The sequence below is a fragment of the Nylanderia fulva genome, unplaced genomic scaffold (assembly GCF_048542155.1).
Source record: "Nylanderia fulva isolate GAGA-0341 unplaced genomic scaffold, ASM4854215v1 Scaffold185, whole genome shotgun sequence".
NCBI lineage: Eukaryota > Metazoa > Arthropoda > Insecta > Hymenoptera > Formicidae > Nylanderia > Nylanderia fulva.
In genome coordinates, this window is record NW_028190108.1 from 44,187 (window position 1) to 58,654 (window position 14,468).

At 44.1% G+C, this 14,468-nt stretch overlaps 4 protein-coding genes across 4 annotated transcripts; all 4 read right to left on the reverse strand.

Annotated features, from left to right (window-relative positions):
* Nucleotides 1-4,199: 4,199 nt before the first annotated feature.
* Nucleotides 4,200-4,721, reverse strand: LOC114940774 (uncharacterized). Its single transcript, XM_029315525.1, has one exon. The coding sequence runs from the start codon at nucleotides 4,719-4,721 to the stop codon at nucleotides 4,200-4,202; it is 522 nt and encodes a 173-aa protein (XP_029171358.1).
* Nucleotides 4,722-5,057: 336 nt separating this feature from the next.
* On the reverse strand, nucleotides 5,058-6,416 carry LOC114940773 (uncharacterized). The gene has a single exon (XM_029315524.1). It carries the CDS (start codon nucleotides 6,414-6,416, stop codon nucleotides 5,058-5,060), a length of 1,359 nt encoding a protein of 452 aa, XP_029171357.1.
* Nucleotides 6,417-6,458: 42 nt separating this feature from the next.
* LOC114940772 (uncharacterized) lies at nucleotides 6,459-7,181 on the reverse strand. Its single transcript, XM_029315523.1, has one exon. It carries the CDS (start codon nucleotides 7,179-7,181, stop codon nucleotides 6,459-6,461), a length of 723 nt encoding a protein of 240 aa, XP_029171356.1.
* Nucleotides 7,182-7,195: 14 nt separating this feature from the next.
* LOC146723578 (uncharacterized) lies at nucleotides 7,196-8,746 on the reverse strand. The gene has a single exon (XM_085481612.1). It carries the CDS (start codon nucleotides 8,744-8,746, stop codon nucleotides 7,196-7,198), a length of 1,551 nt encoding a protein of 516 aa, XP_085337738.1.
* Between the last annotated feature and the right edge of the window lie 5,722 nt (nucleotides 8,747-14,468).

A 14,468-nucleotide genomic window follows, 5' to 3' on the forward strand; every position in this document is an offset into this window, starting at 1 on the left:
TTAAGCCATTTTTTCAACAAATTATTCAATTCATTCTCTTTTTTTTTGCACAGATTTTTTTTAACAATAGTGTATGTGTTGACATCTTTTAATACGTTTTCCATTTTACTAATATAATAAGATCTCTCCATTGCAACCGTAGCGTTACCTTTGTCCGCGCGAGTGAATAGAATATTTAACAGCATCAAACCCATATATATACATTGTTTTTTACACTATAAAACCTTACAATCGAGAAAAATATCAAAAAATTCTCCTAGGGCAATCACTAATGATGCTAAGAAGATTAGTATACACATAGAAGCCAATAAATTTTTTAATGATATAATTCATCCTTTGGAAAATACGAATAAAAAATGGTTTATCAATCTGTCTAATATAGATATTCTTTCTAACGTTTCTAATCTTTTGCAAATAGGTGATAATTTCTGCCTCCCAAACATTAATAAAAAAATAGCAATACATGAATTTATCAAAGACATAGAGAGTAATCATAAACGGAATAATATTAATAATCTCACAACTATTAGAAATATCGCGGTTCCGAAATTTGCACAACTTCTCAACACTAATGATAAAAATGAATTAATTCAACAAAAACTACTTTGTTCACACAGAGATTCAATAAAATTTTGCAAAGATAATTCAAATATTTTATTCACACGCGCGGACAAGGGTAACGCTACGGTTGCAATGGAGAGATCTTATTATATTAGTAAAATGGAAAACGTATTAAAAGATGTCAACACATACACTATTGTTAAAAAAAATCCGTGCAAAAAGATAGAGAATGAATTGAATGATTTGTTGAAGAAATGGCTTAAAGAAGATTATATCTCAAAAAATGAATATTATAAATTACGTTGTAGTGATTCTCTTCTTCCAAAAGCGTACGGATTACCTAGAATCCATAAGGAAAACTATCCAGTTAGAATCATAGTTTCATCGGTTGATACAGCTTTATACTCGCTGGCTTCGTTTTTACAAAACATCTTACAAACTAGCCTGCCCAAAGCGAAAAGTCATATCAATAATGGTTTTGAGTTGTACAGCATGTTGTCTGGTAAAAAGATTGATGAGAACGATAGGATGTTTTTTTTTGATGTGGTTTCTTTATTTACGAACGTACCTCTAGATCTTGCGATTAACGGTATTAACGATAGATAAGATCACATTGAAATAAATACTAGAATACCGAAAAGCAAATTTTTATGTGGTATAAAATTTATATTGACTTTTACTTATTTTACATTTAATGACATAATTTACAAACAGACTTTTGGGGCCTCTATGGGGTTTCCGTTATCACCAATTATAGCTGACTTGGTTATGCATGATCTTGAGGATACAATTCTTAAAACGTTAAATTTAAAATGTTTGTTTTATTTCCGTTATGTAGATGACATAATACTGGCCACTTCTATGACTAATATGACTCAGATAGTTAATAATTTTAATAACTATCATGATAGATTTAAATTCACGGTGGAACAAGAGGTTAATCGTAGCTTGAATTTCTTAGATTTATTACTGAAAATTATTAATAACACAATATACATTGATTGGTATCTAAAAGAAACTTTCTCAGGAAGGACTTTATCATTTTATTTAAACCACCCATTATGCTATAAAATTGGAATAATATATAACCTTGTAGACAAATGTCTGTTGTTATCACACCCACAATTTTTTAATAAAAATTTGGAGTTAATCATTAATATACTCATAAGCAATGGTTATATACTCTCTTGATCTGATCTTTAACAAAATTAATCGTCGGATAGAACACATCTGTTCGCGAGCGGACTTGTAGCGCGAGTGAAGCGCAGTGAAGAGAGAGAAGTTTTGCTGGAGATAGATCGGGCGACTGCCCAACAAATAAATTGAGTCAGTTTCAAGAGAACTTGCACTTTTATTGAAAGAACTCGAATAACGCAAGCGATAATAACAATTATTCCGATTCCTGATTCAATAACTATTATGCCCCGACGTCTTTAGCCGGCGAAAATCGTGTCAGAATTCGAATCAATGTCCAAAAGGGTAGCCCTGTCAGTAATAATTTTCGCGTGTACAAATTCTCGTTTATCTCGTCGATTATCGAAAGGCGACTGCGAATCGCGCTCGACTTTTGCGCCTTATAAGAACACTGATTCTTCTAAAAAGATCTGGTGGGAAAAACAATCCGACAACAAATTCTGTTATTCGGGTGTTTCTAGAAGGAACAAAAAGGTGTTTTAAATAAATATTTATCACGGCTGGCGGTATACAATGGCTGCACCTGTGGGCACGACCGCCAGCGACGGAGGGGAGCGGGACGGCACGCCCCCTTCTTTTGACTCCGCCGGAGGTGCCGTCAGGCACCCCGGACATCCGAGTCGATGCCTGGCCGGCCGTCGGAAGTCCACACAAAGCGGTCATCTAAGGCCGGACAGGCACCCCACCTTCTTGTGGCCAGGGGAGCCGCAGCGGTAGCAGCGGCTACCCCTGTCCACCGCCGAGGTGCACCGGCGCCATGTGTGCCCAACACACAGGCACCGGTAGCACCCCGGCGCCCCCATCACATTTGCGACGGTCGCCCTGTCGACCGTTCGCACACCGCCGCTGCCACCCCCAGCGGTCTCCGTCCTCTCTCTCCTCTTCCTTCTTCCAACCCCTTTCCCCACCACTTTCGCCTACTCCTCGCGAGCTCCGGCGGTGGTGGTGGTGGTCGCTCTCCCCACGCTCTCCGTCCCCGTCCCCGTCTCGTCCGTAACGTTGGTCACGTCAGTCTTCGTCCCCTCCTCCATCTCCATCTTTGTCACCGTCTCCGCTCTCCCCCCCTTCAAAGGCCCCCCGGGCCACCCTCGCCCGACCGGGAACCCCCTCCTTGAGGCGCCTCTCGATCAACTCGAGCCGGTCCGCGTTGGCCGCCAGTCTCGAGGACATGTCTTCGAGCCTGGCTACCAACTTCCCCGGCAAAGGAGTCTTCTCGACAGGCGCCTCACTCACCTCAGTCTGACTCCCCCGGTCGCAGAGCTCTCCTCCACGATCGGGGGCCGCGTCCCCTCCGGACCGGACGTACGCCATCCGTGCAAGGCTTGAGATGGCCTGCCCAAACCCACACGCCCGGCTCACCACTGACTCCACGTAGGCATCCACGTAGATCGTCAGTCCCGCCGTTTTCCCCTTCTTTACGCTTTGGATGTAGCATTCAAGGAAGGCCCTTGCGTCCTTTCTTATTCTATCCAGTTCCTTCGTGGACCAGCGAAGAATCTCCGCAGCGGGGGTTTCGGCATAGGCCTCGTCCCACCACAGAGTAAACTCCTCCCAGCCCAGGTTCGGCAGTATTTCCGCTGGCCCTACGCTGTTCGGAGTCTGGTCCGCCCTCTCTACCCCTCCCGGAGTCCGTGGTTCCAGCTCCATTGGAACCACCGGTTTCCTCTCCTCTTGCCCGCACCCGTCGTTCGATAACGACGGAGTGGGGGCCGGGATGATACCCCCCTCTCCGCCGGGCCCTGGGGCATTCGAAACCCCTGGGCCGGTACGCTTTTTTGTTTTGTTGCGTCCCACCATGTTTAGTTTTTGGTTTTTTTTAACCTGGTGACCATCCAGGGGTGGTGAGTCGAGACCCTGTGGCCCCACCAAGCCAGAAGTACCTCCACAGGAGGTACCGATCACTCTTAGCACCCCTCGCAAGGTTATTCCCTTGCGAAGAGTGAGCCCCTCCACCACGGCAAGGTGGTGGTCGACGGGGGGGGGGGGGTTTGTCTATCCTCGCCAAGATAAGCTTGGATAATGCGCGCGAGTGGCCAACGCGTTGGCGGTGTGTTTTCGCTCCTGATGAGGCACAACCGTCCAAGGCTGTAGTCGTCGATGCTCCTGAGCCACTTTGGGCGATGGACGAGTGAGTGTAAATACTCGCGAGACCATCGATCCCAGAAGTGGTCCCTCATCTTCTGCAGAAGCTGCCAACGAGTCAGACGGTTGTCCGGAACGTCCAGGAGCGGCAGTTCGGGCACAGCGGTCAACGGCGTGCCCACCAAGAAGTGTCCGGGCGTCAAGGCAGACAGGTCCTCAGGGTCATCGGACAAGGCCTGAAGCGGTCGGGAGTTCAGGCAAGCCTCCACCTGAGCGAGGAGAGTGGCCATCTCCTCGAAGGTCAGCGTAGCGTCCCCTAGCACCCGCCGCAAGTGATGCTTAAGGGACTTCACGGCGGCCTCTCAGATACCGCCAAAATGCGGTGCGGACGAGGGGTTGAACAGCCACTGGATCCGATCTCTGGCTAAATGTCCGATGACCCGGCGCAGCTCAGCACTACTGGCCGCGAAGAAGGCTCGCAGTTGGGCATCGGCATCTACGAAATTCGTCCTGCAGTCGCTCCGGATTGTGCGACACAGACCACGACGGGACACGAATCGTCGTAAGGCCGCCAGGAAGGCGTCGGCGGTGTAGTCCGACACCGCCTCGAGGTGGACGGCTCTCGTGGACAGACAAACAAACACGGCGATAAAAGTCTTGTAAGACCGCTGACCGCGTCCTCGGCTAGTTCGAAGTTGAACAGGGCCGGCGTAATCAACGCCAATGTTCAAAAAGGGGCAAGCGGGAGTCACCCGCTCTTTTGGTAGGCTCCCCATCAGCTGTTGCGGAGTCGCCGCTCGCCATCGCACGCAAGTAACGCAACGGCGCAACCACAGCTTCACGACTGCTCGGCCTCGTGGGATCCAGTAGAGTTGCCGGACCATTCCTAGGGTCAGCTAAACGCCGCCGTGCAACGAGCGTCGTGGCAGGACTCCACCACCAGACGGGCAAGGTGCAAATTTCCTGGCAGAATGACCGGATGTCACTCATCGCGAGGAGCGCGTGCTTGAGACGGCCGCCCACTCGCAGCAGTTCTTGTGAATTTACAAATGAGTTCAAGCGTAGCAGTGGGTTGGAAGAGGGAAGAGGAAGGTGACTCCGAAGGGCGGTCAACTCGGCCTTGTAATTCCGGCTTAGACTTGCAGGATCCACGTCAGCCTGGCCTCCTCCAGCTTGGCCGCCGTCAGCTCAGGTTCAGAGGTCGGTACGCGGGGAAGCCATCATCGGCACCAGGCAGTCAATCGCAACAAACGGTTGAGTGATGAGCATCGTCGGAGCTCGTCAGGCTCCTCCACCGGAACAGGCACAGTCCTGGTGGCGTTGATCGCTGTCCTCTTCTCCGGCCAGTCGTCGTAGACAGACGCAGGGTCCTCGCCAGGCCAAGAAGATGGCTCTGCCTGAAACCACGAAGGACCTCGCCACCAGAGAAGATGTGTCAACAACTTTTCAGGCGACAGCCTGCGGGAGGCGCAGTCGGCAGGGTTGTCCTGGCTAGAAACATGGTGCCATCGAGCGTCAGGCACCATGGTCTGGATCTCGGACACGCGGTTGGCCACAAAAGTCTTCCACCGGTTAGGATGACCTCGGATCCATCCCAGGGTGATGGAGTCTGACCATAGGTGGATGATAGTTCGAAAGAGGCCAAGCGTAGAGCAAGCGTGGAGGGTGAGCCTGGCCAGGAGCGCCGCGGCACACAACTCGAGCCGTGGCAGTGTCACTGGTTTTACTGGCGCGACCTTGGTTTTAGCAGCCACCAGTCGCGCATGCCAAAAACCGTTGTCTCCGGTCCGGATGTAGAGCACCGCGGCGTAGGCACGCTCCGAGGCGTCGGCAAAGCCGTGAAGCTCGACGTAGTCGTCAGGCGGGCCGACCTCCAGCCACCGCGGCACTCGAAGGCTCTCGAGCAGCGGAAGCTTCTGCGCGTAGACGTGCCACTGCCGCTCGGCCGCCTCTTCCAGCTGTTCGTCCCATCCCAGACCTCGCAGCCAGGTTGACTGGAAGAAGATCTTGGCCCTCACTATCACAGACGCCAACCAGCCGAGGGGGTCAAAGAGGCGCGCGGTGAAAAAGAGCACCGATCTCTTTATGACGTCTTTCAGGGTGGTAGCTGGAACAAAAAAAGAAAATTCGTCTGTGGCGGGATGCCACCGCAGTCCCATGGTGCCATGCGTCTCGTGAGACCGCCAATCACGCAGAGCCCGCTGCATGAGATGCTCAGCCGGAACGCTCTTCAAGATCCCGGGATCGTTCGCCGACCACTTGCGCAGGGGGAAGCCGCCCGCCATGCACAGTCCGGTCAGCTGCCGTTGTAGCTCGCAAGCTTCCTCCAAGGTCGAGGCACCAGTCAATATATCGTCCATGTACACTTTCCCGCGTAGAACTCGAGAGCCCAGAGGAAAGCTCTCCGCTTTGTCGTCGGCAAGCTGGCAAAAAGTGCGCATGGCCAGGAACGGCGCACACGCTAGACCGTAAGTGACGGTGTTCAGCCGATAGTCGCTTACTTCGTCCTGGCAACTGTACCGCCACAAGATTTGCTGAAGATTCCGGTCCTCAAGGTGGATCAGAATCTGACGATACATTTTTTCCACGTCCGTGGCCAGGACGTAGCGGTGAAATCGCCATCAAAGGAGCAACTCGGCGAGGGGAGGCAGCAGGTCCTGTCTCACCAGAAGGCTCCGGTTAAGAGAGTCATCGGAGATAGTCGTCGTGGAGCCATTGAATACTACGCGCAGCTTAGTCGTCGAACTCGCCTCGCGCAGGACTCCGTGGTGAGGCAGGTAGCTGACGCGTTTCCCCTTCGCGGTGTCAGCACGGGTCATATGGTTCAAGGCTTCATACTCTCTCAGAAAATCGACGTAGAGTCGGTGCAGTCGATTGTCACGCGCAAACCGTCCTTCTATGCCGACAAGACAGCGTAAGGCGGCGCGCTTCGTAGTAGCAAAGTCGGGCAGTGAAGCAACCACTGGTAGCCGCACGACGTAGCGGCCGTCAGCTTGTCGGCTGTGTGTTGTCCGGTACAGATCCTCACACTCCTGTTCGGCGGGAGTGAGAGGCGCTGGGCCGGCGGGCAGTTTCTCCTGCTGCCAGAAGTTCTTCACCAGGCAGGTAAGGTCATCATCCTTTTTGCATTGTAATGTTAACGCGCGGGCGGGAGGCTCGGCCGAGCCGACTTGCCCGGAGAGTATCCACCCTAAAGTTGTCTCTTGGGCGCCAGGTTGACCACGGCCTTCCTCAATCCCGGTTTGAGGATGGTGATGTAGACATCGGCTCCGAGGAGAATGTCCACCGGGTTTGCTGCTAAGAAGTCCGGGTCGGCCAGAATCAGGCCCGCGAGGTGAGCCCATGCGCTCGCATCCGCCTAGATGCTGCGGTCGTACAGCGCCAGCCGGGGGAAGACCAACGCCGAAACAGTCAGCGGCGAGCCACCCTCTCTAGGTGAAATTCTAAGGTTTATACGGCCTCGCGTTACTCCAGCCTTGATCCCACCGACTCCGTATATTGTTATGGGCAATGATACGCGAGGCAGTCGTAGCCGTTGAGCGAGGGCCTCCGACACCGCCGACGTCTCCGCTCCCTGGCCGATCAACGCCCGCACGATGTGATCGACGCCGTGGCGATTCGTTACGTGAACGCGAGCGGTAGCCAGCAGCACGGCCGTCGGAACCGTCGTCTGCGACTTGGAAAAATTGACCTTGACAGCCGCGACTGCGACGTAGGCATCGTGCAAGGTCGAGTGGTGACGCTCGTTGCACGATAGGCATGTCTTCTGAGACGGACACGCAATCAGCTTATGCTTTCCGAGGCAGTTCACGCACAAATCAAGCGACGTCGCGTACTGCTTCCGCTCGGCTGCCCTCTTGGCAAGGTACGCATCGCACTGGCGCAAGTAGTGCTCTTGATTGCACAGAAAGCAGCGGCCTCGCAGGCTTTCCTGCTTGCGCACCTGCAACGCGTTTTTTGACCGGTTTGAACTTGAGCTAGCTCTCGCCGGGCTAGCTTCACTCTTCAGGGGCGCCAGCGACTCAAGGGTGCGCATCCTCTCCTTTACGAAAACGAGCAGCTCTTCGAGCGACGGCGGCTCCGTCGTCCGACTAAGCTGCGTCTCCCATTCTCGTCGCGACACCGGATCAAAAAGTTCCGTAATGATTTGAACACACAGATCGTCACTACGCGTCAAGGGGCGACCGATCCCCTCTAAAGACCCGACGGTGGTCTGAACGCAGTGATAGATTTTTCGTAGCTCCGCAGCGGACTCACCCTTCATTTTTGGCAATGATACGAGCCTTGCAATGTATGACCTTACCAGAAGCCTCCGGTTCTCGTAATGCTCCGTCAAGGCCGCCCAGGTGCGATTGAAATTGGAGTCGGTTGTTGGCAATTGGCGAGTCATTTGCTCAGCCTCTTCCTTGAGGTTGGTCTTCAGGTAGTGGAATTTCTCCACCGGCGACGCGGCCCGATTACTAATCACGAGCGAAGTGAAGAGATCGTGAAAAGCTGGCCAATTTTCATACCGTCCGGAGAATTGCGGTATAGAGATGCGAGGTAGCTTCGTCGCGGCTGGAGCCGCCAGCGCGCCGACGGTAGCAAGCGCGTCTGGGTATGGACCTCGTAGCGCGTGAAGATCATTAATGTATTGACTCTTCTGCTCGTGGTACGCGAGGTCCGCCTTCAGCATCAAGTCGTCTGTTATATAGTCGTGGGCCTGAATTTCCTCTCCATAATCTATCACAATTTGTTCGTGGCGGTTCAGGAACCTGACCCAGTAACCCTCGAGCGTCTGAAGACAAGCAGGAAAGCTTCCGACCGTCATTTTTGCTGCGCCTGACTTTTTCATATTTTCGTACGACCGGGCGAGAAGTTGGTATAAGTCATGCTGCGCGAGCACCAGATCTTCCATGGGTTCAGCCATTGTCTTTGTTGCAAGTGTCTGCTGACCGAAAAGTCCTCGTCAAACCTCACTGTCACGTCACTGCACTTGAAAAAAACCAGCGCCGGCGACGCGGAATCCGGCTCGAAGAACCAGCGAAATGTTCGCGAGCGGACTTGTAACGCGAGTGAAGCGCAGTGAGGAGAGAGAAGTTTTGCTGAAGATAGATCGGGCGACTGCTCAACAAATAAATTGAGTCGGTTTCAAGAGAACTTGCACTTTTATTGAAAGAACTCAAATAACGCAAGCGATAATAACAATTATTCTGATTCCGGATTTAATAACTATTTTGCCCCGACGCCTCTAGCCGGCGAAAATCGTGTCAGAATTTGAATCAATGTCCAAAAGGGTAGCCGTGTCAGTAATAATTTTCGGGTGTACAAATTCTCGTTTATCTCGTCGATTATCGAAAGGCGACTGCGAATCGCGCTCGACTTTTGCGCCTTATAAAGACACTGATCCTTCTAGAAAGATCTGGCGGGAAAAACAATCCGACAACAAATTCTGTTATTCGAGTCTTTCTAGAAGGAACAAAAAGGTGTTTTAAATAAATATTTATCACAGCTGACGGTATACAATGGCCCGAACGGACGCATTCGCTGGCCGTTGCGCTGCGGCTTAGTGACAGTCGTCTCTCTCTTTCCCGCTAGCGCGCGTCGGCTTGCAGCTAGAGCGGGAAAGAGAGAGACACTATTTAGCGCTCTTTTCTTGATTTCACGCTGATCATATAACATCATATCTAAAAAAGCATTATAAAGAGACAAGCTAACATAGAAAGAACAGAAATTATAGAAAAGGACTCAGTTAATAAAAAATTCTTTATCATTCCGTATATAAATAGGATCTCGAAAATGATTGTTTCCTCGGTAAAAAATACAGAGTGTATTGTAGGATATAGATGTCTCAACAAACTTGATAATATTATTAAAGCACAGAAAGATAAAACTAAATATCCATGCAATTCGAATGTGGTTTATAAGATCAGTTGCAATAAATGTAATGCATCTTTCGTAGGCCAAACGAAGAGGCAATTACAGACGAGACTAAAAGAACATAAAAATAATATCAGGTTGGACTCAACGAAATATTCGGTAATTTCTGAACACGTAAGAAATGAACACCATACATTTGATTGGGATAACGTAAAGATTCTGGACAACAAAAATAATTATTATAAAAGACTCATTTCCGAGATGCTACATATTAAAGAACAAAAAATGGGCTAAATTTAAACAAAGATACTGAGTTACTCAGCGAGTCGTATTTTGATATTTTGGATAAATTAGCGAACAATAAATAAGACAAACAGGACATTAACGGTTTAAACATAGGTATTAGATCATATATAAACACGCACACTCTCCGATCAAGTAGAGTTTAAAATGAGCTGTTTTTTTATATTGTTGGTTTCGTCTTGTGTCATCTTCAATAACTTTTTTAAGGAAAACGTGGTTAAAATTGTCAAGAAAGACGATGTCAAGTAAAAATATTGCTAATTGTTGGGGATATATATATGTTGTGATTTCGACATACGTTAATCGTTAATTTTTATTAATCGCAGCGCCTACGGAATGTTTTAATTTCTCGCTTATTAACGACGAAACTTTTCGAGATCTGATTAAAATTAAAGATCATATCGAGACGAACATTGGTTCGACATTTTTCCTACACATGATGGATTAAAACACGCGTTAATTGCTTATAAACTCTCGACTCTGAAGAACTAAAATTAATTTTTAACATTATATGAATTTTTTATGATTTTATATTTTAATAATATACTGAAGAAGACCGCGTGCGGTTGAAACGTTTATTTTAGAATGACTGTATTGTTGCGTTAGTTTTAATATTCAATGATTGTAGCTTAATAATTTATACATGAAATAAATGTTATTTGATTGAACAACTCGAATAATTGCTCGATAAGTTGAACTTGCATTTATCACTTTTTAATAAATAATATTTGCCAGTACGGTCGAGAGAATAGTCTTACTTTTTTTTAAATTCTGTCTGGCGATTCTCAAATATCTATCAATTCTATATTCTATATAGAAAGTTTTGTTTTAGCACTTGATAAGGGCCGAAACCCATGGCCGAAATGTCGTGAATATTAAATAAAGATCATTAAATAGCTAGAGTTGGTTGATAAAATTACTATCATTTTTTAATTATTATCTGGTGACTTCAGAGATTTTTACATCTTAAAATACAAAGTTAAATATTAAAATACAAAGTTGGTTAAACATTAAAATACAAAGTTAAACGATTCTTTGCTGATGACCAATTAATGAGTAAGACGATTGGTCTGGGATTCCAAGTTTTGCGACATTTAATCATGCTGTGGATATATTATGCGAATTAAATTAATATCAAAGAAAATTAAAAAATCTTTCAACTTACATTATTGTTTTAACAAGTTCTTCTTCTCGACATTTCAAATGTGTGTTGCAAAGTCTAAATAACAACTGTCAAGTTAGAGAGCGTGATGTATCTATTTATTACCAATGTTTATTTTAAACTATTATTCAACTAATTTTTTAAGTATGTCAAAATAACTACTGTCTAGCAATTCGGTGTTTCTGTTTAAATTAATTCCATTTTTCTGTTTTTTAATGTAGATTATTTCAGATATTAGCCTTTTGTGGTAATTCTTTTTATAATCCATAATCTTAGTGTTATCCCAGTCAAATGTATGCTGTTCATTTAGAATGTGTTCCATGACAACCGAGTCTAATTTAATATTATTTTTATGTTCTTTAAGTCTCGTTCCTAACTATCTTTTTGTCTGTCCGACATATGTGGCGTCACAATCATTGTAATTCAATCTATAAATAACATTAGAATTCGTGGGACAATCATTTCTGTCCTTTTGAACCCTTATGAAGTCATTCAATTTTTTAATGCAACGATATCCTACCACTACGTCAGATTTTCTTATTGCTGAAGCGACTTTATCGGAAATTGATTCTATATATGGTATGACAAAATATTTAATGTTTGTATTTATGTTATTAGTATCTATTATATTGTTGTTGTTAGATTTGTTAAATTTCTTCGTTGAAAGATGTTTTAATCTGCGTTTTATTTTTATGAAAATTAAGTCAAGAGGATAACCGTTGGTTAGCAAAATATTAATATCTTTCTGTGCGTGAACCTTCGAAATTATTTTCGTGCACAGAAGGAAAATATTTATTTTGCGCCAAAAACGTAAATCTGCAGTAGGATTCTGCGAGGAGAGAGTGAACGGTTTCGTAAGATGAATTTTGAAATGATTTATTTTACAAAACTGAACAGAAACAGTCGTCCAATAACGCGTTCGCTTCTTAACTATACGCGATTTCCGTCACTCTAATCTCCTTTTAAGCTTTCAAGACGGACTCTCAGGGCAGACTGCTCCGAATTCGTACATCGGTAACGACAACGGCCGATAGATCATATGATCGACGCGTGACACGTGCGTGCCTTATCGTGATTCGCTTGCGATCGACCTATTGAAGAACGAGATTCAGACAAAAACGCTTGTTTGTCCATCTGAAACGCGCGGTCGCGAAAATAAGTCAAACGTGATGACCTTGCCGAAAACATCGAGAAACGACTTCTCTAATATGCCTTACAATTTTATACACTTTCTCTATATTTTTTTTGTAAAATTGAGAATGTGATAGCAATATAGCTCTATCTACCAAGCTATAAATTGTTTCTATTTTATGACAAGTCGGATAATTTGAAGAAAATGAGAGTAATCTACCTAAAAATGTCTTTTTGTGATACCAATCTAAATAAATTGTATTATCTATTACTTTGATCATTATGTCTAAAAAGCTTATACACCGATTATCCTCTTTTTCTAATGTAAATTTTAGTCTATCGTTATAATTGTTGAATTCGTTCAAAAGATATGTAATATTGTCAACGGAAGTGCATAAAATAATGTCATCTACATAACGGAAATAAAAAGTCAATTTGCAATTTAAATTACTAATTACCAATGTTTCCAAGTCTTGCATGACTATATCGGCAATGATCGGAGAAAGTGGGGAGCTCATAGGAGTCCCATAAATTTGTTTATAAGTTATGTTATTGAAAGTAAAAAATGTAGAAATTAATATAAATTTGATCATACTTATGAAATCATTTTTGGGAATCTTAGTGTATGACTCTATAAAATGCCATCTATTATTGATACCGTTTAATGCAAGATCTATGGAAACATTAGTAAATAATGAAACAACATCCAGTGAAATTATTGTGTCGGAATATTTTAGTGTTTTTCCTGATAGAATGTTGCATAAATCAAAACTGTTATTCACAAAACTGTCAGTTCTAGGAAGGCTATCTTTTAAAATTTTATGAAAAAAGAAAGCAATATTATATAAAGAAGTATTTATAAAGGAAACTATTAATCTAAAAGAAATATTTTCCTTATGGACCTTGGGAAGCCCATAGGCTTTGGGGAGAAGGGAATCACTAGAAAATAAATAATAATATTCCTTCTTGTTGATGATATCTTTTTTCAACCATTTTTTTTTTAAATTATTAAGTTCTTTTTCTATTTTTGTTGATGGATTATTTTTGACTATGGTATACGTAGAATCGTCTTTTAAAAGATTTCCAACTTTTTTTATATAAAATTCTTTATCTAATGCGACTGTAATACTGCCTTTGTCTGCTCTAGTAAATAAAATGTTAGGGTTTTGATTGCAGAATTTAATTGTGTCTTTATGCATGAGAAGTAATTTTTCTTGTGCGTACGTTTTTTTGTCATTATTTTTTAAAAATAAAGAAAATTGTGGAATGGCAGCATTGCAAATCGAAGTAAGATTTCCGATCCCGTTAGAATTACTCACTATATCTTTAATGAATTCGTGTATGGCTACTTTTTTATTTATGTTAACTGGAAGACTGAAATCACCTCCCAATTGCAATAGATTAGTTACATTAGGAGGAATATCCTCATCAGTTAAATTAACAAACCATTTCTGGTTAGTTTGTTGTAAAGAATTATGTGTAGCATCACGAAAACTGTTAGCAGAAACAGTATTATCAACAATATTTGTCGATAATCCTGTTGTTTTTAATTCAATAGGATCAATATTATTAATGTACTCTGTTTTATGTGATTTACGTAGCCATAGAAATTTTTTCTTATGTATGAGATATAACTTTTGGTTGAACAAAGAAAAAGAATTGCAGTGATAATTAAAAATCTTCTGCCAGATATAAGATGGTAAATGATTTTGGAGAATTTAGAATTGCCTTGACCGTTTTTTATTGAGTGAGTTTAATGTTCTATATAAATCAAATATCTCCATGTTAAGAATTTCAGTTCTGATATTATGCAACAAACCACGCATCCTATTTTTTGATTTATAGTGGTAGGAAACAAATTTATTGTTACAAAAATTACGCAAATGATTGGGAAACAGACAATATCTCTTACATTCCTTTAAAAACTTCAACTTCGACATTGCTCTAATTATCGCATAATTAAAATTTAGCCAAGATTTTAAGTGTTTTAACGTTTCTAAACCAAAGCAATGATAAATAAAAATTAAAATTAAACCGGTGGTATTTGAACAGATAATTAATCCTACGCATTATAAGGCCAGCATTTATTAAAATTAATTAATGAAAGGCTCGTATAAATTAACAAAATTTTAAAAAAGGTAAATATTGTAGGCCAACTAAACGAGCAATTAAATAA